This window comes from Triticum dicoccoides, chromosome 3B, assembly GCF_002162155.2.
Source record: "Triticum dicoccoides isolate Atlit2015 ecotype Zavitan chromosome 3B, WEW_v2.0, whole genome shotgun sequence".
Taxonomy (NCBI): Eukaryota; Viridiplantae; Streptophyta; class Magnoliopsida; order Poales; family Poaceae; genus Triticum; species Triticum dicoccoides.
This window is the reverse complement of record NC_041385.1, coordinates 86,027,168-86,051,570: the sequence shown is the minus strand read 5'-3', so window position 1 is coordinate 86,051,570 and position 24,403 is coordinate 86,027,168. Positions and strand designations below refer to the sequence as shown.

General features: G+C 46.6%; 3 protein-coding genes across 3 annotated transcripts; all 3 read left to right on the top strand.

Moving 5' to 3' along the window:
• Positions 1–1,305: 1,305 nt before the first annotated feature.
• On the top strand, positions 1,306–7,323 carry LOC119274912 (pentatricopeptide repeat-containing protein At1g66345, mitochondrial-like). The gene is made up of 5 exons (XM_037555671.1): positions 1,306–3,624; positions 4,293–4,394; positions 4,506–4,654; positions 5,596–5,979; positions 6,111–7,323. Exon 1 carries the CDS (start codon positions 1,306–1,308, stop codon positions 3,004–3,006), a length of 1,701 nt encoding a protein of 566 aa, XP_037411568.1. The 3' UTR covers positions 3,007–3,624; positions 4,293–4,394; positions 4,506–4,654; positions 5,596–5,979; positions 6,111–7,323.
• Positions 7,323–8,573, top strand: LOC119274913 (G-type lectin S-receptor-like serine/threonine-protein kinase SD2-5). Its single transcript, XM_037555672.1, has one exon. The coding sequence runs from the start codon at positions 7,498–7,500 to the stop codon at positions 8,047–8,049; it is 552 nt and encodes a 183-aa protein (XP_037411569.1). The 5' UTR covers positions 7,323–7,497; the 3' UTR covers positions 8,050–8,573.
• A 2,729-nt stretch (positions 8,574–11,302) lies between these two features.
• Positions 11,303–12,874, top strand: LOC119274911 (LOB domain-containing protein 42-like). The gene has a single exon (XM_037555669.1). The coding sequence runs from the start codon at positions 11,753–11,755 to the stop codon at positions 12,638–12,640; it is 888 nt and encodes a 295-aa protein (XP_037411566.1). The 5' UTR covers positions 11,303–11,752; the 3' UTR covers positions 12,641–12,874.
• The last annotated feature ends 11,529 nt before the right edge of the window (positions 12,875–24,403 follow it).

The following is a 24,403-nucleotide window of genomic DNA, read 5'->3' as shown; positions in this document are numbered from 1 at the left end:
TGTTCGCCAGGCATGCCTTCGCCATCAGCCACGGCGGACGGCAAAGTGCCTGATTCCTGTAGTGGCAGGTGGTTAGGCTGAAGATGAAGATGGTGAATACAAAATGGTTGGAGGAGTAAGAAGAAGATTTGGCCGCTTATTCCTGATCCAGCCAAAAATAAATTGAGGTGCCTGATGGACATGCAACCCCTTTCCTACAGTTACCATGTGTGATTTACTTTTGCTTCGTGATACTTTAGAAAATCCAAGGTGAGATATATTGGCATTCCAGTGAATCAACAACATAATCACTGTGTGAATTTTCTCGTTATCAGTTTTGTTCTTTTTTCTTTATCGTTCTCGTGTTCTGGCATCGTCATGAGCAAGTCACACTATGTCTGTACGATGATGAATACCGTCACATTAAGAGGGCCCTAAGAATATCTCTTGAATACCGTCACATTAACAGGGCCCTAAGAATATCTCTTCAATGTTGGCGGAGCAAATCTTAGTCTTGAGGTATCAAGTATTTTGTCATACTCCCTCCATCCGAAAATAACTGTCTCAACTTTGTACTAACTCTAGTACAAAGTTGTACTAAGATAAAGACACTTATTTCGGGACGGAGGGAGTACTTTTTTGATGCACTTGTAAGTTGCCGTTATGACCACCCTATGTGATGTTTAATGACCTCAAAGTACATCATTCGGTGTGAATGTATCAATACTCTAATGGTCTAAGAAATTATGCAAATGTTAACTTTTCTTTGCTATAAACTATAAACTTATGATGAAAGACTTAGCATGACACACAATTTTGGTCACTTCAACACAAGTGATTTTTTAACAATATGCCATCAAAGTTGCCGGCATCCTCGTTACATTTAACTTATGCTCATGATTCAGAAAAATGAAAGCATCATTCAATATTTGAGCTAGCCTTAGAGGCGAGACTAGAAATCTATTTACCGTTTATTATTTCATATGTGCATATGAGTTTTCTCTGAACCTCGTGGTTATTGCAGACTCGAGAACCACTGCAGTTATATCATTGAACATAAACATTAATTACGAACACGAAATAAATAATAAATTTTATTGTTGCCTTTTGAATTGGACTCTGAATGTAAAGTTAACTGAAACTACTTATACTGTGAGCTTATTTGATACTGTGGATTTTATGTTTATAGCATACTGTTTGACGTTTGTCATCTGCGTCGTCCATTTACTTGATCGGACGGTGGACGAGATCTTCCGAGCCCCAATAGGTGCTGCTTCGTCACCGACGAGGTCCGTCTACCTCGGTGGTGTTTGAATCGATGGCCACATGAACGCAGCCAAGTCCGGCGGCCGCATGCTCGCGCGGCGCGGCGGCGCCCCGTTCCCCTGCCGCGGTGCCGCGTCCGCCGTGCCCGCGGCCGCCGCAACGACGCCCCAGCAGGTCTCCCACTACCTCGCGAGCAGCCCGAGGGTGACCTGGGAGGCGCTCTCCGCCTCGTTCCCCGCCGCCGCGGCGCCCGAGGGGCACGTCGACGCCGTGCTCCTCTCCCTCGCCAGGAACCCCAGCCCCTCCTCCGCCGAGACCATCGCCAAGAACGCGCACAGCTTCTTCCACTGGTCCGCCGCCGCCTCGTCGCCGTCCCCCCACTCGCTCCGCTCCTACTGCCTCCTCGTCCACCTCCTCGCCCGCGCGGCCCTCATCAGCCACGCCTCCGTCCTCCTCCAGTCCGCCATCACCAGGCACTCCTCCTCGCCCGCTTCGCACTTCCTGGACGCCTTCTTCGCGGCCTACGAGGACAGCGGCACCGCCGCGACCACCCGCGGCCTCCACCTCCTGGTGCACGCCTACGCGCAGCTCCGCCTCCCGGAGGAGGCCCTCGAGGCCTGCCGGTACCTGGCGCTCCGCCGCGTGCTCCCCTCCCTCTCCGCCTTCAACGCCGTGCTGCACGCGGCGCAGCGCACCGGCCGGTTCCGGGTCGCCTGGGAGGTGTTCGAGCTAATGACGCTCAAGCGGGTGTACGCCAGCCAGGCCACCATCGAGCTTGTCGTCGGCGTGCTGAGCCGGGAGGGCGCACTTGCCAGGATGGCGGCCCTCGTGGAGAGGATCCACGGCAAGAAGTGCGCGCCGGGCGTCGTGGCGCACGTCGCGCTAGCGCTGTGGATCTTCGAGGAGGGGAGGACCGAGGAAGGGATCTTGCTCCTCAGGAGGATGCTGCAGAGGAACATGGTGTTCGATGGCGTTGCTTACTCGCTGATGGTGCATGCCCACTGTCGTACTGGTGATCTGGAGTCGGCACAAGAGCAGTGGGACGACATGGTCCGACGAGGCTGTCGCCTGAACCCATTTGTGTATACTTGCCTCATCGGAGTACATTGCCGTGAAGGCAATGTCAGTGAGGCCATGCGGTTGCTGCAAGAAATGCTGTCCAGGGGGTTGAAGCCGTATGATGCTACATACAGTCACCTAGTCACCGGGTGTTTTAGACATGAGAGGACAGATGAGGGGTCGGAGTACTTTGACAAGATGCTCCATGAAGGCCTTGTGCCGGACATTGGGACTTGCAATGAGATCTTAGAGGCGATGTGTGGTGCTGGACAGGTCGGCAAGGCGAACGAGTTGGTGACGGCAATGATCGACAAAGGAACTATTCCTGGTCAGGATACATACCGTAAGCTCATTGATGGGTACGGCAAGGTTGGTGATGCGGAAGGTGTTGTCAAGATTTATTATGAGATGGAGCACAGGGGACTTAACCATGGCATCGAAGTTTTTACCTCCCTGATCAGTGGCCTGTGCCGGTGTGGGAATCCAAAGGAAGCTGAGAAATTTGTGTCCGTGATGGAAAGGAAATCGCTGGCTCCGACTAGTGACATAGGCGATATGCTGATCAGCAGTTACTGTGAGAAGGGCAACACTAAGAGCGCACTTCGGTTATATGACAGGATGACTGCACAGAGCGAGAAGCTAATCCCCTCTGCGGATACGTTTATGATGTTGGTGAGAAGAGTCATCAAAGTAAAGACATAGTTCCCGTAATACCTGATCTTGCAGTTAGATGTTTTGTGTTTGATGGGTGAAAAGCTAAAGGGGGCTGAAGGATAGGCGAAGGTAAAGAAGGAGAAGGTGGCTATTGGATGTAATAAAGTCTTATATTATGGGACGGATGGAGTATACTCTACATATTGCACTTATTGTACCTTTGCAAAGGCAATTGTAAAAGTAGGCTAGCCAACAGCGAACCACCACAAGGCTGCTGAAAATAAAAGGACATGTGAGGAGAAATTAAGACCTCCCTAACTCCCGAGAACATGAAACCTGCCCTGCGAGTGAGGGGAGGAATTACAAGAGAATCCATTTTTCTTTTCTCGCCTTGTAAGGCGAACAATCTGAGATTCTAGTTGGATACATGTTATTTTCTGCTTGTGTGCAAGTGGATGAGGCCAACCTACGATGCAGATCAAAACCAAATGCCGCATCCCTTGGAGTCCAGACAAGATTATTGCAAACATAACTACTCTATGAGTGTATATGCTGCTCCTAGGACCTTTTCAATGCAAAATGGATCACTGGATTTCTGCTTGCCTGTTACTGCATGGATTTGTTCTTCTGTGAAGCACTAATGAACTGAGCAGGAACCAGTAAATGGTAATCTTTTTCCAGTGCGGATGATGACATAATGTATGATAACATTTTTAATGCACTGAACCATTATAATGTCATGCACATGTCTATAGCATTGTTCAGTGTCATCTATCAAACTGACTCTGAATTCATTTATTGATTCAAATCTTGCTGCTTTTAAGTTTTCTTGATCTCATTCTTTTCATATTGTGAAACGGAAGGCCTCATTTCAGTCAACAGTTAACTTCCTACATTCTGCTTGACCTAATTATAGCCTGCCCTCTTTGCTTTTGGCATGTTATAAGTCTGTATTTCCTGGCATGTTATAAGTCTTGTTCTCTACTTAAATGTGCGCACACCTGTAGGTGATATGGGGCTGCATGACTGTGTTTAAGGTTGGCAGTAGGATTCTATAAGGCATATGACAAATAGCGTCTGTATATCTTTAGGTGATGGAACATTAAAGATAATAGCTAATTTTGTTTGCTGGACTGGTTAATGAAAATTGAGGGCTTTCGTTTTCAAAATCAGGCTATTTGTAATACTCTATGAGTGTATTACAGATAGTGTAATGAACATGCTGTTGTCATGTGACATCTCTTATAAGATATTTTTTTTGTTCAAGAAATACAAAGTTTGCTGTCATTTAGTTTGCAGTTCTTGGATCTTTTGTCTATTGTACATGTGTGTAGGTTCTGGTATATGACCCAACATCACACCTCAGCGGCACACAGTTTTTATCGTGTTGGTTTTCTACTGCAGCAACCAATGGATCTGCTATGCAGAAGACACAGGTTTGTCACCAGCCAAACTAGTTCTTGATTTTCACTTATGCTGCTACTCTGTGCTAGATGTCCACGAATCTGATGCTAGCTCTTAATCACTTGAGCGATTGATGTGTCAAGAAAATTAGGCTGATCGTGCTCCGGTGGCCTCGGTGCTAAGCGAGGGGGATCCAGCCGGGCAGGGGAGCGCCTTGCGGGAACTTGCGCGCAGGAGGGGAGGGCAGGCCGTGGCATGCTCTGCAAGGACACGTGGGGCCTGATGGCTTCAGGTATGACTTGTCTATACTCAAAGTGGCCACTATGACCAAAACCTATAGGAATAAAAGTCTTCATTAACTCGCCTCCTTTTCATGTTACCTATTTATTTGGAGCCAAGATGAACTTTCATCCTAGCTCAAAAAGAAAATGAAAAATCTTTCACCAGCTGTCCATACGCTGACGGTGTTTGGCTAGACACCTGGTTGGCATGGGGGTCCTCCAGCAACGTCTTCCTCTCTTTGATCCAGATTTAGTAGAGGCTTCAACCCGGTCATGACAAACCATCTTCCTCACAGCTAGCTAGGGCCCATGGGCTAGTGAATGTTCATTGTAAGATAGTCATGAGCCGAGCTAAAGCTCAACCTGGTGTACGTGACCGCTGACTACACCAATGGGTATCGCTCCCCCCTCGGTTTGGCTCCACCCCTTGACCCCTTCAGGCTCCGGGTGAAATTTTTGATCTGCAGCAGCGTTGAGGATATGTTTTTGTAATTAGGATTTTATCAACACCTTGTATCGATCTTGACTGATTTGGCATTTAAAGTTGTGCTGCAAAGCCATTCATCTAGAAAATGATCGCACTCTAGGAAATCTGAATTCTAATAGTGACTGGGCACTCATAATTAACAAACTCTCATTTATAAAAAAAAATGTACGTCCATTGTATCGAAGCACTCTGATTGTCATCCATGGCATGCCATAAGGACATCCCCAACAATTAATGGGCATGTGCCAACCGTGGGCCATGGTCATATGAAAATGCACAAGGAAACTGATAATACAGAACGGAATACAGTGTCAGTTCCGTGGAACTGGTTGGTGCAGATACCAGCAGCATGCGTGCTCGGGTGTCCAACTGAATTTCTGATAAGGGCACATCTCAGCAAAATGTGACTTTTATTTTTTATTTTTCCCCATCTCATCTCCATTTTTATTCCTTTTTCTTTCACAGTGGGTCCACATGCCATCTATGCCACATAACCTGAGTCAAGATAGGGACCATTCTTTGAATGTATTTGAGTCACCATGGTCTGTAGGGGCAGGCTAGCTTGATTACGACTTGGTACAAATTTCCAAAAAGAGCTGCCAGCTCCCATTGACCGACTCCAGAAACCAGATGCATGACCGGTAACATTGTGGCAGAGGATTGCCACTCCATACATATGATATCTCAAGCCTAGCCTTGCTCCTCCCCATCACCACATGTATGAACAGCAATATTCTCTCATGAACATTGCGTCCAAAACCATGTTCCAGATGTGCATCATGGTGGCCTCCCTTCTCATCGCCTCAGGGGATGTTGCGGCTGCTAGACAACAACATGCTCTAATGAGAGGTATTACTATGAACTTTCCAGTGCTAAGTTATGCAGTTCAAACATGCATCAATCTGGAAATAACCTTGGTGGAGTGCTAGATGTTTGTGTTACTGCATGCCTGCATCTAATATGAATAAGTTGTTCAACAGGCTTCGTTTTGCTGCGGATGCTTGTGATAGCCAACCTCTGGATAATATGCAGCGGCAGTGTTCAGAAACAAGTTCTCCTGCCAGGGTTCAGTGCCTCCGAAAATGATTACATCCATAATAATGCAATTTTTCTGGTGTCCAATGGCACTGTATATGGCTTGGGCTTTGTGTCCAGTAGTGCATCAGCGAGCAACTCCTCCTATCTTCTCTCAGTGGTGCACCTACCCTCCTATACTGTCATCTGGACTGCCAATGCTAACTCTCCTGTTTCTAGTATGGATACCTTTGTGTTCGACAAGGATGGTAATGCCTACCTGTGGTCTCAAGGCTCCACCATCTGGACTGCCAATCTCTCCGGCAAGGGCGCCTCTATTCGGCTGCTGGACTCTGGCAATCTTATAGTGCTCGGCAAAGACGGCTCTTCTCTTGTATGGCAGAGTTTCAGCTATCCAGCGAACACACTTGTGTCTGGCCAGAGCTTCACTGATGGGATGACACTTGTGAGGCAGTCCAGCACACACAACATTAGTTATACACTTGGGATCACATCAGGGGACATGAGGTTGTACGCAGGCTTCCAGAACCCCCAACCTTACTGGTCTGCGCTGCAGGATACAAGGTTGATCGTGAACATGGATGGAGCCATTTACTCTTCAAACCTCAGTTCAGCTTCGTGGTGCTTCTATGATAAATCAGGGTCTCTTCTATCAGAGCTTGTCATTGCGCAGCAGGGTGATGCCAATGACACGTTGATTGCTGTCCTCGGCGAGGATGGATCCCTTTCCTTCTACATCCTACAGACTACCTATGACACAAACACGACTGCTCTCCCAACCCCAATCCCGGAGGACTCATGTGACATGCCAGCCGAGTGCAGCGTTTGCATTAGTGGAGCAGGATGCCAGTGCCCGTCAGCACTTGGCACCTTTCCAAACTGCAACCCCGGTCTCATATCACCATGTAACTCAAAAGAGGACTTTCAGCTAGCTCAAGTCGATAGTGGAGTTGGGTATATTGGCACTAGGTTCACCCCGCCCTTGGCTAGAACAAACATCACAGGATGCAAGGACAGATGCATGAGCAATTGCTCGTGCATTGCCATGTTCTTTGAGCAAACTTCAGGCAATTGCTTCCTTTTCAACCAGATCGGTAGTTTGCGCGAGAAAGATAGAAGGGAACCTGCTTCTGTATCTTTCATCAAGGTATCTAAAGTTGGGAGTGGCGGTGGGAGGCACACCGTCATTACTGTTGTCATTGTGGTCGTACTGTTGGTTGTATAGGGGTCCTTGTTTATGTTGGCTTCAGCATTTATCGTCATCGTTGGAGGCAACCTTCACCCTCACAAGAACAAGACGATGGGTTTCTACAGACGATATCTGGAGCACCAATGCGGTTTACTTACACGGAGCTCCGAGGTGCTACAAACAACTTCGCTGACAAGCTTGGTCAGGGAGGATTTGGATCCGTGTATCTCGGAACACTCCCAGATGGGAGTAGCATTGCTGTAAAGAAGCTGGAGGGCCTAGGCCAAGGGGAGAAAGAATTCCGCTCTGAGATGACTACAATTGGAAACATCCACCATGTCCATCTAGTTAAACTCCGAGGCTTTTGTGTCGAGGGGGCACAAAGGCTTCTTGCGTACGAGTACATGGCCAAGGGGTCTCTAAACAGGTGGATTTTCAGTAGTACAGTGGATGGTCCCCTTCTAGACTGGGATACAAGGTTTCACATTGCACTTGGAACAGCAAAGGGGCTGGCGTACCTCCATCAGGACTGCGAGTCCAAGATTATACATTGTGACATCAAGCCTGAGAACGTTCTACTTGATGACAACTTCCATGCAAAGGTAGCTGACTTTGGGCTTGCCAAGCTGATGAGCAGGGAGCAAAGCCATGTTTTCACCAGGCTCAGAGGCACACGGGGCTATGTTGCGCCCTAGTGGATCACTAACTGCGCCATCTCAGATAAGAGCGACGTGTACAGCTACGGGATAGTCCTGCTCGAGATAATCAGCGGAAGGAGGAGCTTCGACCCCTTGGAAGCCTCGGAGAAGGCCCATTTCCCACCCTTCGCTTTCAAGAAGCTGGAGGAAGGCGATCTTCGCAATATCGTCGATGCCAAGTTGGCGTACGACGATGGAGATGGCCGGGTGGAGATAGCTATCAGGGTTGCTCTGTGGTGCGTTCAGCAGGATTTCTCCCGGAGACCTTCCATGTCGAAAGTTGTCCAGATGCTTGAAGGCGTCTGTGATGTGCCACAGCCGCCGACGTCCTCGCATGTTGTGGACCGGCTCCATCCGAGTGCTTTCAAGCCGGCTGATACTCTACTTTCAGCTGTGCAGCTGTCTAGTCCCAGATGATATGCTGGAGTAGATGACTGGTTGCACCCCCGGCGCGCAAGTCCGTCGGCTACCCCTTGTTTTGGCAGCATACTGTATCTCGGTAAAGTGCTGTATTTCCGGTCTGTAGCTCTGTGTTTCTGGAGCTGCTCTTCTGCTTTGTTGGCTTGTTGCTAATGTTGGTTTGATTTTGCCGGTCTTTTAGTGGATATGCACGGGGATAGTAGGTTTTCGCCCCGTAGGATGCGTTTGACAGCGAATGCATCGCAGCAGATTTCCTACTAGTGCCATAACTCGTTTTTCTCTTGGGAAACGTTTACAATCGGTGTGCCGGCGGAACTTTTGCGCCGGTCCGCTGCACGCGCGTGACGTTGACGTGGACATGGGTCTCACGCACGTCTTTATCCCAGCGCTGCTAGTCCACAGAAATTTTATCCCTTCGAGAGCTCGTCCACCTGCATCGCTTCTTTCCTCTCCTTCGTGCCATGGCCAGCAACCAAGCTAGACCGGCGAGGCTGCTTGCGTCGTCGTCGCCATGGCCAGCAACCACCCCAAGATTTCCTAGGCTGGCTTCGTCGGCACTGCTCCGGCGAGCGCCACCATCCTCCTCTGCTGGAACTGCCCTCCTCCTAGTCCTATGGTTGCATCACCGAGGAGCAGACAGCGAAGCTGGAACCAGTCCTTTTTTTGATACAATCGACCAACGCAAAAGCTGGAACCATTGTTAGTTTTTACTTCAACCAACAAGCGAGCTGGAACCACAACTGATTTTTGCTACAACTGCATCGCATTTTTGCTACAACCAGCGTCGATATTTGCTACAATCGGTGGCTGTGCAGTTTTGTGGCCGGCGACGACAAATGGATGCAGTTGGAGATCAGGAAGCTACAACCGTGCTTCGGAAAAGCTATGAGAGGCTACAAAAATGTTTCAGCGGGGTGGACTGACATGTTTGCATCGAACGACGGCGAACTTGTGGCCGGTGATGGCAGGCAGCTTCAACCTACGACTAGCAAGCTGCAACCGGCAGAAGTAAATGTTACAACCATACATGCACGAAGCTACATCCATGTTATCCAGATGAAGCTTTTTTCATCGTCGGATGAAGCATTTTTTGTTGCCAGATGAAGCTTTTTAGTGATCCTGGAAGACGTTCTGGAAGGCGTCGGGAGGAAGAAGCAGCAGTCAACTACCTGCACCTGCGCGAGCAAGATTAGCGCCACGGGGCGAGATGGGGAGGCGTGCGCGAGCGAGATTAGCGCCAGGGGGCGAGATGGGGAGGCGTGCGCGAGCGAGATTAGCACCGCGGGGATGGAGGGAGTCGTTGCCACTCGTGCGCGCGAGGAAGGGGGCGATCTAACGGCCCGGGCGAAGCGATCGGACGTTGGGCATTGGACCGGCCGAATCGTTCGGCCGGCGCATCGGCGCTGATCAGTTCCCTTTTTTCTTTCTGTCTCATCTTGGTGCTCCGTGAGTTGTAAGCAATTATAGTTGCGATCAATTACTGGGAAGGGACAAGCCCACTTGACAAAAATAAAAAGTATGGGTATGCCAAAACCAGGTGCGCTTTGAAGAAAACTTTTAAATGGCAGCCGCAATAGCGGTAGCGTCTCAGGTTGTGCTAGAAAATAATTTGCATGCCTTTTTAAACATAGTACAATTGAAGTCGCTCACGTACACGAGCATACACTTATCTCTGTGAGCACTTTCAAGAGACTAGGCCGGCATAACATCTTGAGATTTTACAAAGTCACCATAAGCGTCTCGTAGACGACGGGAACGTCTCCTCCCATTCAACGTACACCGCCGGAAGCCTGAAATAAAACCAGAGAAATGCGAGCACCAATGAGTCTAGGACTTGAACCCTGATGGGCTCGGATACCACTGTCCTACCAAGCATCGGACCACAGATTGGTTCAAAAATAGTGTGTTTGTAATGATGTGGGTGTAATATCAGTTGTGAGGGAGAATGGCGTTTTGGAGGTCTTTATTTTTGAAATATTCAAATTCAAACTTTTGTGTTTCAAAAAATTCTGAAAAAAATATGCGTGTATGCAAGGATGTAACCCACATGTGTGTAAAAATTCGTGATGAAATACGTTCAAATATGACCTGTACAAAAAAGACAAATTCATGGCCTGAGAGGATGAATAGTATCATGTATTAAACAGCCCTAGATTTGTCTTTTTTGCACGGCCCTCATTTCAACGTATTTTGGCCTGAAAATTTACACACATGTGTGTTATGCCTTCATGTATATCTGTACTTTTTTTCAGAATTTTTCAAAATGGAAAAAGAATGAAATTTGAATTTTGAATCTGGAGGCCTCCAGTGAGCTCGGTCACCAATGGCAGTTTCCGGTTGTCAGCCCGCTATATCATCCGCTATCCGCAACATTACCCTCTATGTATGTGCTTATTATATGAAAATACCAAATATGGACCGACCTCCATGAATGCCTTAATCTGGAAACTAAAAAAGTTCAAACTACTCAGTATCAAAAAATTCTGAAAGAAAATACACATATACCTAGAAACATGGTGTACGTGTGGAAGGTTTTTAGGTCGAAACAGTTAACATGAGAGCTACCAAAAAAAAGCAAATCTGCGGCTCTTTACCATATGTAATGTTCATCCTCAAAATCTACTTTTTTTTTTGCAACTCTGAAATTCAAGGTATTTTATCCTGAAATTTTGCACACATTTTTTTAAAGAATTTTTTGGAGCTGAAAAGTTTGAATGTGGAATAACATGCGGTATACGAGTTGGACTTGGACGGAGTGGCTAGTAGGGTGCGTGCACTCCTTGGAATAACATGAGGTATGGCAAAAGATGACGATGCCATCCATTGGTAAAACCAGGGGACGTGCAACTTGTTTCTCCAACGGGGGATGTCATGCCATGCCATCATGTCTATCACTCCAACCAAACCGTGGTACCTCGCAAAGTCCACCGAAAGTGGCCGCCTCCAGTTTCACTGCAAGCCGTTGAAAAATCCATTCCCCTTTTGGAACATTCGTGTGCGACGCGGCTCCGTGATACCGGGGTAGCCGTGCAGTGGACATCTCTCCCATTGTTTAGTGGGCATCTCCCGTTGTTTTGGCAGCGGCGCCGAACCCGCCCTCCCAAAACCGTTGGCGCCCACCCCACCTATAAAACCCATCACCACAACCAAATTCACCACCATCACACACCAGCAAAAATATTCCAAAGACGCAAGAAGAGGCTAGAGAGAGCCACAGTCCACAGCACCACGATCGATCGATCTCCAACAACTCCGGCGATCGGAAGGGAGGAAGAGGAGGATGCGGATGAGCTGCAATGGGTGCCGGGTGCTCCGCAAGGGGTGCGGCGAGGGCTGCACCATCCGCCCCTGCCTGGAGTGGATCCGGAGCGCCGACGCGCAGGCCAACGCCACCGTCTTCCTCGCCAAGTTCTACGGCCGCGCCGGGCTGCTCAACCTCCTCGCCGCCGACGGCCCCGGCCTCCGCCCGGCGCTCTTCCGCTCGCTGCTCTACGAGGCGTGCGGCCGCATGGTCAACCCCGTCTACGGCTCCGTCGGCCTGCTCTGGTCCGGCCAGTGGGAGGCCTGCCAGGCCGCCGTCGAGGCCGTGCTCAAGGGCCGCCCCATCGTCCGGGTCACCTCCGACGCGCCCCTCGCGGCGTGCGACATCCGCCACGTCGCCAAGGCCGACCGCCCTGCCGCGTCTCCGGAGGCCGCCGCGGCGGCCGGCACGGTCCTCGGCGTCTCGCGCGCCGGGCGCACCGGGTTCAAGCGCGCGTCCTCCTCCACGGCCAAGCCCAAGTCCAAGAGCTTCTCCGGCGCCAAGCACGACGGTGGGCTCGACCAAGCGCCGAGCCACGAGGAGTCCGCCGGCAGCCACGACCACGGCAGCCACGTTGAAGACGACGGCATGGCAGTCGAGCAGGCGAGGGAAGAAGAGTCGTCCGAGGGCACCGACGTTGACGCGGGCTCGCACGTGAGCCAAGCAGAGCGCAGCCCCGTGCCGCCGGTGGCCCAGGACGAGGAGGCACATGACGACGAAATCGGGCTGGAGCTGACGCTGGGGTTCCAGCAGGTCACCCCGCGCGTGGTGGCGAGGTCGCCGCCGGCAGGGGCACGCTACGGCGCCAGCAGCTCGAGCGCCGAGTCCCGCCACATCGGCCTGCTGCTTGAGCTGCCCGTGGCATAGAGACGCGGCCGGCGACAGTACCGCCCTTGAACTAGCTGAGAAGTCATCAGTTTTGGGATCGTGTCATGCACCTTCGTGGTTTTTGTCTTTTCCCCATTTTAGAGTAGAGAATAGTAGTAGAATCTTGTACCTTGTGCATCTGCTGAGTGCCTTGTTGTTAGGCCTCTCTGGATATATCTTTCGGTATATTACTCATAGGAATGACAATAGCTATGATGTACTGATTTCAAGTCATTAGGTCTACGGCTGCTAAGGCTGCCACGTAGTTAAAAAGTCTGATATGGCAAGGTAATTAACAGGAGAGAGATGAGGGTGGTGACCCTAAAAAGAAACAATGCTAAGCGCGAGAACCTAGGCAAAACACTTAAATAAGAATCTCACCAATGCATGAAGAATTTTAGTTGCAAAACCATTAAATAAAGGATGCTTTAGCACTAACAAGTTAAGCATCTACGCATTAGGGGCTTTAGTTGCTAAAGTTTTTAATATGCTTAGCACCTCATGTAAGTATCAATACATTGAAAGTAGCCTTAGAGCAACTGTCATATGGCTTCAGTCGGCATAATAACTGCTAGTATAACGATTTTGACCCGAAATAGCATAGCACTTTAGCAAAGTCGTTATATGTCTCTCAGTCGATATAATTTAAGGAGCTCGCTCCACAACCGAGCTCATAGCCTCCATATGTTTGAAGACTGTGAAGACCAAGTTTGGAGCTCGCTTCAAATCCAACTGCACGCGGGAAGTTTCTTCTTCTTATGCGCCACATGCGAGATTTGAATCAACCCAACCTCCAACGCATCATCGACGACGGGCACCCGGCCATTAATGACACGGCCGCTCCATCGGATTCCCGTGGGAGCCCGTAAGATGGCGCCATGTGGCATCATCTCTTGGCTTGCACGTGAGCAGACCGAGGAGCCGTTTGAGCAGTCGGGAGCGTGTGTGAACATGACGTGACAACATTTTCATTGCGAGACGAGCCCCTTCACCACTCATCATCAGCTGCCTGCCGCCTCCCCAACTGCCCTCTTTATGGCGCCCGAGTCACCCTATAAAAGGCCGGCGCCTTCCACTCTCTCTTATATGTTGCCCTATCCAATGCCTCTACCCGCCTCCAATCCACCACTTCAACTATATTGGTGCACTGGCAGAAGTTCCCCCTCGTCTTCAGTTTTGGGGATGAGATGAAGGTGAAGAAGTCGACGGGTGGACCCCTTAAAGGACCAGATGAACGTAGCCTTGGAGGTGGGTGCACAGATGGACACACGAATGGAGCAGTAGATTTGAGCCCGCGCCCACCCTTGCCTTTGCCGACGTAGATGAATGGCCGACCTGGGACAACCTCGCCAAGGCGCATTTTTGAGCCATCGAGGCCCGTATTGCCGCATTCTACGCCCGCAGAGGCGATGGACGTGCCTGTGGCGAAGGACGTGGCCGAAACTATTATCTAATTATTAGTTTATAGTTAAACTAATCATGGTCTATCAATGTAAGTCGAACTATAACCCAATTTTTGTCCAAAAATATTAAGAATGAAGTCGGAGTAAACTCTGAATCAAATGTTTTTTTAATTTTGGATTTTGGGGGAAGAACTGTTGTAGTAAATGACAAGTGAGATCCACATATAAGACAATATGAAGGTTGTCCTTTTGGCGAACCTATGTTTCCGCACAGCCACCACGGCCTTCATATACATATGAAGAGCCCTCCATATACCATATGGCAACCACATAGTATATGGCAACTCTGTTAAAGTTGCTCTTACAAGCACATATGTGCCGAATTGGAGAAGCAATATAAGTGGAGAAGAAGAACGCGATGGTGTAGCCCTTCGCTCTGTGCTGCATGTGGAGAAGGTGTGGGAGAGAGATGATGACATGTGGGCCCTACGCCAGCCTAATAATTGAGTCGAACAATGTGAGTTTCCCCATGCCACTCCATCACTTAACAGTCGGATCCATGTCAGATTTTGTGTCAAAACTATTAGTTGGGTGGTGTTCTTTGAAAAACAGACCGCAATTGTTCTGGTTTTTAGCAATTTAGTCCTATTTCGGCTACCTGCTGTGTCTTTATATTAAGGGGCCAACTTGCAGCTAATTTTTTTAAATAATACATTTTTTAATTAATTTGCATAAATATTACGCCGATACTTTTATTTTCAAAAATAATACACTGCATCCTAGTTGGCCCACCGCAGGCCGATTGGCTTCCAGTCAACCCGCAGCAAGCCGACTGGGACTAATTGGCTTGCTGCGAACCAATTAGTCCCAGTCGGCTTGCTGCAGGCCAACTACTCCCTCCGTCCGTGAATAAGTGTACATCTAAGTTTTGTCCCAAGTCAAAGTCTTAAAATTTTGACCAACTTTATAGGAAAACGTAGCAGCACTTATGACACTAAATTAGTATGGCTAGATTCGTTTTGAAATGTACTTCCATAATATATCAATTTGATGTCATATATATATATTACTACTCTTTTCTATAAAGTTGGTCAAAAATTATAATCTTTGACTTAAGACAAAAGCTAGATGTACACTTATTCGTGGACGGAGGGAGTAGAAGTCAATCAGCCTGTGGTGGGCCGACTAGGTGCATGTGGCCATTTTTTTTTCTGTTTTTGGTTTTAGTTGTTGTTTTCTATTTATTCTAGCTATCAAATGAATCTGGTTTGTGTTGACACTTTTTCCATAAATTAATAGCAATATTAACAAGCCACATATAAATTTTCATAATTTTTGGAAAACCACATATTTACAATTGCATTTGATAGCTCCTGGTGAATATAGATAGGGTTTAAATTTTCTATCCAAATTGTTTTTTTATTTTTATAGATGTTAAAATACCGAGGAGAATAGTGTAAACTTTTCTATGAAACAATTTGAGAATACTTTTTTGGCTTATGAAACAATTTTTGTGAAACAATTTTTGTGAAACAATTTGAGGAAAAATATTTTTTGGCTTATGAAACAATTTGAGAATACTTTTTTGGCTTATGAAACAATTTGAGAATTTTCCTCAAATTGTTTCACAAAAATTGTTTCATAAGCCAAAAAAAATTCCTAAAACAATTTCACAAAAAAATTTAAACCATTCTCCTCGATATTTTAACATTTATAAAAATAAAAAAATCAATTTGGATAAATAAATTTAAACCCTATGTATATTCACCAGGAGCTATCAAATACAAATGTAATTATGTGGTTTTCCAAAAATTATGAAAATTTATATGTGGCATGTTAATATTGCTATTAATTTATGCAAAAAAATTCAACACAAACAAGATTCATTTGAGGGCTAGAATAAATAGGAAACAACAACTAAAACGAAAAACAGAAAAAGAAAAATGGCCACGTGCACCTAGTCGGCCCACCACAGGTTGATTGGCTTCCAGTTGGCCCGCAGCAAGCCGACTGGGACTAATTGGTTCGCAGCAAGCCAATTAGTCCCAGTCGGCTTGCTGCGGGCCGACTAGAAGCCAATCGGCCTGCGGTGGGCCGACTAGGCCCAGTCAGCCTGCAACAGGCCGATGGTGTATTATTTTTAAAAATAAAAATATCGGCATAATATTTATGCAAATTAATTAAAAAATGTATTATTTAAAAAAATAGCCAACTTGCAAGTCCAACAAGCCATAATAGCATATTTTGTTTAGCCAGTGCAAAGCGGAAATCAGCTTTTTTTTTTAGCTTTTAAAATGTTGTTTCTACCTTTTGGGAAAATAATAGGCTCCCTCCATGTATGGGTCTATTTCGCATTTTCAGATAAACATCGGGCTTGGAGTTTCTGCTCACAGGTGCACATTCACTCGGATGAACAGTAGAATAATTCAAAGAAAAACTGATTTTTTTGCGAGAAACATTATGTGTTTCATCTGCGTGTAACTTCCATGATGGTATGACATCGTGGAGGCCTGGGCAAAAAACCGAAATCAACGCTTCTTCGAATAGACTATTTCTGAAAGCATTTTGTAGCACTGATTCTTTTTCCTGATCCATCCATGAATGCCATTTCACCACAAAAATTCAAACGCGGTAAGAAAACTAAGCAATGTTTACTGACAAAAAAAAATGTTTCTATTTTTTATGTTTATATCAAGAGCATTTGAGCTCAGGAATAGAATGACGCTTTCGATAAACATCTGCCTGTACTGGTAGGAATTGCACTGTTCATGCCTTCACAAGTAGTACTACTTTTTGCAGCACGAGTAAGACAACAAATATGAATGATTGAAGAATTATACGGGCGCCAAAGAGGAATCATAAAATGGATAGCCTATACACAAACTGAAGCTGACACATATCTCTACTTCTCTACTACTATAGTACACATTTTTTTGAATATTTTGAATCTACCTTCTTCTCTCTTCTTTTACCCGTAACTTCCAGAGTAGATTCATCTGTAGCCGTCAACTCTATCAAATCGAACGGCCTCTGTCACTTGGATTCGCCACCCAAGTAGTTCCCGCCAAACCTGAAAACGAGTCGCCCTTCTAGAGGACTCCACAACCCACGGTAGGCTCCAGGCTTCACATGTATCTCCTGCGCCAGCGCGTCGGAGCCGTGGAGGTGTGGAGTGTGCCACCTGCCGGCGTGTGCGGTCGTGTCTGCCGGGTTTGGGCGCCGCCGTGCTTCCTGATAACGACTGGCTAGGCGAGCGCAACTGCGGGATGGCCGGGTCGTGCACTGCGCCGGCGCCTGTCGGATGTCCCGGGGGGTGGGGGGCAGAGACACGGGAGAAGGGGCGGCGGCGCCGTGGCGCTCCGCTCGATTGTCCTTTTTTCAGGGAAGTCGCTCGACAGCGTGCGAGGGAGCTGATCTGATGTTTGACGTTTCTGACTGGACTGGGGCTCCATACAGTTGGCCCAGTGGCAAGCTTCAAGGCCCGTGTGCGTATAACCAATTGTCAGCCCAAACCATATTTTAGCCTAGCTGTAAGGCAGGAAAAAAAAAGGTCGAGCACATACCTCTCAAATAAAATCAAAAGTTTTTTTTAGGAAAAATAAAATCAAAATGTGTTTCTAATAAAAAGTAAGAAAAAAAAACAGAAGGTCGAGCGGAACGGCTGTTCTCACGTTTTTGCATGAATTTTAAGATGATACCATTCATTTACGTGTATGTGTATATATGGACTGATACATACCCATTTTTCTGCAAAATAAAGAAAGGCAAAAAAAAAAAGGTCAAGCGGAACGGCTGTTCTCACGTTTTTGCATGAATTTTATGATGCTACCATTCATTTACATGTATATGTATATATGGACTGATTACATACCCATTTTTTCGCAAAAATATTGAATATGCATGGTGTAGAATGCATTGTATTCCATCTACGTCCAAGTGATGTAGAATGCATGGAGATGATTATTTTTTTGAAAAAATATATAGTTTTGATCCCATGATGTGATTTAACGGTTTGAGAGTATTAACAACAAGTTTGTCAAGTAAGTGTTTAACCAAAATTACTCTTAACATGTTTTAAAAAAAAAGAAAATCAAATTTGTTCATGAACATTGTAACTCCGCAAAAGGTTGTGAAGTTAAAACTCCATATAAAAAGTGCTTCATTTATATTTAAAATTTTCTTCTTGTATGCAAATTTTTAATTAAGAATGCACACGTGCAAAGCACGTGCCTTCGACTAGTAAAGTACTAGTCAGAAACGCTCATGTCAGATTGTAATAGTACTATTTTCGAGTGGTAAATATTAAAAAAAGAGAGCACATGGGTTCCTCACGTACGTTATACCAGCTACATCTGCAGAGCAATTGCTTACAGATTCCTCAAGGATCACTTGTCGTTGAGCTTCTTCATATGCCTCTTGAGCCTCCTTGACAGTCGTCTTTGACTCTTAACCCTAGATTGTACATAAACACAGTTCTGTTATAGAACCTCCCAACAGATCCCTTCATGATCCCACAATCTTCATATTTATGCGCATCAGCCACCAACGTCGACAGTTCCTCCGCTGAAAACATCTGAAACACACACGGGCTAGCTTCAGCGACTCACTCGAATGAGTGACAAGTATCCATCAAACGCAGCACATCCTCAAAAACATTATGCTATGATTTACCACGTGCGGATCGCCAAATACAATCTTCTCTTCTGGGAAACACACCATCTTCAGAGCCGTTGCCGTTTTCAGCGTGTCCCAATCCTGGGAATTTATGGACGATACCACCTCAAGGAAGGCACTGGCATGGCGCCAGCTCTCACCAATTGCCTTCAAACATCTATCACAATCATTCAGCATGCATGCCGTCTCAATAATGCACTCGTTAACCTGGACACAAAGAGCACTGCTCCGTCAATGACCGATAGATGCATCAATTGGGCAAACTTGTTGCAGTTGAAGCTTTGGTCAGCAACAAAGTGCAAAAACTTTCAGAAAGCGTGTGTTCATGAACTGTGAGCAATAAAGCATTAAGCATTTTCATATCAGACATACAAGAAGGCAAAGTGGTGATCTCACATTGTCCAGTTTGACATCCTCAAAGCCATATCGATCTACGAGCATTTTCAGCCCTCGACTCGTCCGGAGACATTCCCCCTCAGCTTGCTTTGACTTCTCTTCGGGGAAAAAACTATGCATGAGATAATTCAGGCCGCGCATCACCTCCATCACAGGTTCATCGAACAGGCAGGGTATTCCCTGAACAAAGCCGCAACAAAAATGGTGCTCAAAATTCTTGAGCCAATGGTGGAAAAAAAGGGAGCTTACACTTACCAATCTTGCTTCAATGATTGTTTTATATTCAGGCTTCCCAACAGCCAATTTCTGCCCAGGTTGGTGCCACTTCAAGAGCATGTCGGTAAGCTGACTGTTGACACCATCATCGAGATTAATGGCATCAGGCTTGTCCGTAAATACTTGGAAGTCTTTTCGCCAAATTATCTGATAACGAAATGAATATGGACAAGGTCATCAATCAAATAGGAGAAAGAAGCGAGTGGCATATTTCTTCAGGGTAGCCTTACGGGTTAGAAAATGCATTTGAGCATGTTAACTAATCGATGAGCTTGTGTTCAGAATGCTCTCCTTAATGCCAAATAAGTGACAAAAATGTCAATCATGTGAGATGCAAGTTTTGCTGAGTTGGTGATAAGCAGTATTAAGAAACACAACAATAGAAAAGGGAAACGAAGGTGGAACTAACATGGTCTGCCCTATTTTCCATGATGACGAAGTTTCCCCATAAATTCTGCATGAGAGAGTGAGGGTCCAGAAAAAAGCAGGTCAATGACAACAAGAGCAAGGGAAAGGAACAAGATCAACAAAGCACATGAGTAGTGACGCAAAGAAGAAGAACAAATTAAAGCACGCACCTGCATGGCGTCTGGTTCGTAGAGACTGATCCCATTAGCATAGAAAACTGCGAAGCCTGAGGGGGTCTCGAACAGCACCATGATCAACACATTATCCCCCAGATCGGCAACTGCGCGTAGACAAATCAAGCAAACGCAAGAAAAGCATGACTATTACTCCCTTCGTTCCTAAATATAAGTCTTTGAAGAGATTCCACTATGAACCACATACGGATGTATGTAGATGCATTTTAGAGTATAGATTCACTTATTTTGCTCCGTATGTAATCCATATTGAAATCTCTACAAAGACTTATATTTAGGAACGGAGGGAGTAGAAAGTAAAAAAGCATTATGTATGTACACCAATCGACTATATTCAGACTTGAGGCATGAAGCTATCAGTGCTGCCACTTCACACTCAGTACCAAAACCAATACCTATTTTGGGAGGGTAACATCTATACCAGTTCCAATTTAAATCAGTTTCGTTGGTTCTTAAGTTGTTAACCCCAAGCCATGGATTGGATCCGACGCCTTTGGCGGATCAGCCGCAGCCTAACAACTTCGGCAGCGCTCGTACGGGATCGAATGCAAAGTGATTTCGTGAGCGCAGAAACATCCTCCCCACATCTACTACATGTGCTGCAGTTACAAGGTAGGGTTTCCTTTCGGCGTGCGAGAGATCTCGAGTGATGGACGTCGTCGGGCAGTGACTCACTTATCCTGAGATACAAACTCTCCGGAGGAGGAGGAGGAGGCCGGCGTCGCTGTCGACGCCCTTGCCCCGAGGTCGAGGTCGAGGCCGGATTAACCGGAGAAGCGCGCCGGGGCCGCCGCCTGCCCTTTGGTGGGACATAATGACTATGCCGAAGCACTTGGTGGGCCTAGGTTTCCGTGACATGGAGATTTTTAACCTCGCCCTACTGATAAGGCAGGCATGGCGTACCCTAACAGATAGCAACTCGCTCAGCGGCAGAATCCTCAAGACAGTTTACTTCCCACACTGCTCTCTCCTTCAAGCAGAACTAGGATCGCACCTGTCCCAAATATGGCGGGCGATTTTGGATGGTCGTGACATCTTGGCGCAAGGGGTCATCAGGAGAATTGGTGATGGGGAGACGACCGATATTTGGCGGCACAACTGGATCCCACGTGATGGTCTTAAGAGTCCAATATGCTCTCTCGTTCAGAACCCTCCGACGAGAGTGGCGCAGCTTATTGATCCAACAACGGCAGCGTGGAATGAAAACCTGGTACGTTCGGTGTTCACCCACTTCGATGCGGAAGAGATACTACGGATCCCGCTTTGCACCCGCCGGGTGGGAGATTTCTGGGCCTGGCATGAAGAGCCTCGAGGTAACTTCAGCGTTCGTTCTGCTTACCGAATGATACTAAAAACTAAACATAGCAGGGAGGCTTGGTTAGCTGAGGAGGACGGTACATCTTATGAGCATCAAGACACCAAGAAGTGGTCCATGATCTGGCACATGCAAGTACCATCCAAACTTAAGGTGTTCGTGTGGCGGCTAGCCCGTCACTCCATGCCCACGGGATCGGTCCTCAAACGTCGTCATATGGCAACAGAGGACACTTGTTCGCTATGTGGGGCGACTGATACATGGAAACATGCCCTCATTTCATGTCCGATGGCAGCAAGTGTTTGGGCTTTGGCACCGGATGAGTTGGTCCAGCATATGGTTGAGCGCGAGGAGGCTGGTCCAAAGGAGTGGATGTTTGCACTACATGAAATATTGACGAATGACCTTTTCAATCGCCTGGTGGTGACACTCTGGGCACTTTGGTATGCGAGGCGTAAAGCAATTCACGAGAATATACTTCAGGCACCATACTCTGTCAACAGCTTCATATCAAAATATTTGGATGAACTACGAGTTACCCAGCAGAGGCATCCTTCCTTGACCCCTTCTACCAGCGCCCGTCCAGCGTGGTGGCATGCACCGCCATCAGGTTACTCGAAGTTTAACGTCGATGCAGCGGTAACCAGAAACGGTGGGACAGTGGGGGTGATTTGTAGAGAAGAAAGAGGTATGTTTATGTGAGCCTCGACTCTTTCTTTTAGATATATTGTGGATCCCCCGACTTTGGAAGCACTTGCTATTAGAGAGGCACTTGCATTGGCTGATGATCTCTATCTGAGGCGCATCCATGTGGCATCGGACTGCAAAATGCTGGTGCAGGACATACACAAGGAGAATTTGACAAGCTACAGAGCAGTCATTCATGAGATAGTTGAACATTCTTTAGCTTTTGATTTCTGTAATTTCAGTCATGAGTTTAGGAGCTCAAATTTTGAAGCTCACAACTTAGCGAAGCATACTTTATCTCTCGGTGATGGCCGCCATGTTTGGTTAGGTCATCCCGGGAATCTACCATCCGTCCATGTAAACATTGTGACGACTTAATAAAAGCTTCGTGAGGTTGCCTCAAAAAAAATTTAATCCATAGACATCTCCTTCTCTCCTCTGTGGCCTGTTTTGCGCATCGGTGAGCCACTTCATTGGCTTCCCTATGTACAAAAGTAAGCTCACATTTAATAAAACCTCCCATTAGCTCTTTGATCTCATGGCAAACGGCAGCAAAGGCCGACCTCTCTGAAAAAGCAGAGTTGCACATTGTCACCATCTCCTTAGCATCACTCTCTATACAGATCATGGTGTGACCCAGATCTTTTGCTATTTGAAATCCATCCCGGATGGCCAATAATTCCATCATTTGATCACTGGATGCAAAACGATACCATTGAGCCTGAGCTCTTATAAGCATGCCATTCACGTCTCTGATCACTAGACCTGTGCTACCTCCACCGGTATAATCAAAGAACGCGGCATCAACATTGATCTTAAGATTCCCCTATCTGGAGGTACCCATTGAAATGTCTTCAACTTTGCCGGAGGTTTAACTTCTTTGCGTATGGTTGCTAGACCAATAGCATTATCCAGTGCCCAACGAACAGAAGCTTGCACTGATCTTTCCTTCTTCCCATGGGTCCTATCATTTCTCTCCGACCAAACTGCCCAGCAACCACAAAGGACATTACATGTGAATTGATCAGAGCCTAGCTTACCTTCAATCAAGTCTGATGCCCAAGTTTGCGGGTGTAGCTCTGGAATTTTAATGTGCGCGAACTCTTTCATTTCTTTCCAGACGAGCCTTGCCCACGTACACTGAAATAGAGCATGGATGATAGTCTCCTCCTTCCCACACAATTCACAAAAAGGCAATTTCTCTATGTGCCTTTTCAACAGAACAAACCTACAGGGAACAAATTCCTTTATGACTCGCCACCAGAAATTCTTTACTTTAGGTGGTACAGCTATTTTCCACAACTTTTTCGAGAAAGAACTTCCAGCAGCTACTGACGTAGATGGAGCGTCTGACTGTCGCACCCAATTGCTTAGCGTTTTATAGGCCGAACAAACAATGAAATTGCCATGTTCCGTCAGGTTTTTCTTGAGTACTCCCGTGGGTTTATCAGGCCACCTCTTATTTTGACTAAATTTTGATCATATATTTAATTAATAAAATGTTAAATTATGTGATACAAAAATCATGTCATTTAAAACTTTTTTCAAATACAAATCCAACATTATACCTTTTGCAATATACTCCCTCCGCTTTTCTTTTGTTTGCGCCTAAGAGGAATCTTGGATAGCTACATGAGTAAAATTTTGGACTACTTTGCCCCTGACTTAGCATGCACTGCATGGAGGAGTATAAATGTTGTATGCTGTTCATTCCCACGCCTTCTAATGCCTTGTGGCTGCTAATTGGTTGCCGTTTCTTTTCTCCTCATTTATATGGACCCTGGTAAATGCCGCACGTGTGGCACGAACACAGGACAACTCCGAACGTTTTTTATGTCAAATTTAGTGACGCGAGAATGACAATTTTAGTTGTCAAGTATGGCAACTTTCTTTTAAGTTTCAGTTTTTTTGAGGGGTTTGTTTTTCTTTTTGTATGGCAACTTCAGTTGTAAAAAAACGTCTTCATACCACACATGTGGCATTTGTTATTTGGGTTTTATATTCTGTTGCTCAAATAAATGGTCAAAGTTTGACCCAAAATCAAGTGGGTCCTTAATAAACCCGAACGAAGCTAGTATACGTCGGTGACGACATGCGCACATGCACAATTCTAGGACTAGCGAGACGTTCAGCGAATCAGCGGGCCGATCTACTGGAACCCAGCAGTGCTATGCAGACGACGGATTCGACGGATTCGTGCACGACTCAGAGACGACAAGCACCTAGACCATTGGATTGCCTCATTTCCTTGATCTGTGTGGCTTCTAATCATGTCGTGCACAAATTGTTCGTCAACAGATCGTGTGTGCAGCAGTTTCGACTGGAACCAACAACCCATGCAAACGTTGGTACTACTCCTAGCTTGCAAAGGGATCTTATATTATGGGATGGAGAGAGTACAACCCAGTCG

Coding starts and splice junctions, on each gene's coding strand:
- LOC119274911 (XM_037555669.1), top strand. CDS start 11,753: ATGCGGATGAGCTGCAATGGGTGCCGGGTGCTCCGCAAGGGGTGCGGC.
- LOC119274912 (XM_037555671.1), top strand. CDS start 1,306: ATGAACGCAGCCAAGTCCGGCGGCCGCATGCTCGCGCGGCGCGGCGGC.
- LOC119274913 (XM_037555672.1), top strand. CDS start 7,498: ATGCGGTTTACTTACACGGAGCTCCGAGGTGCTACAAACAACTTCGCT.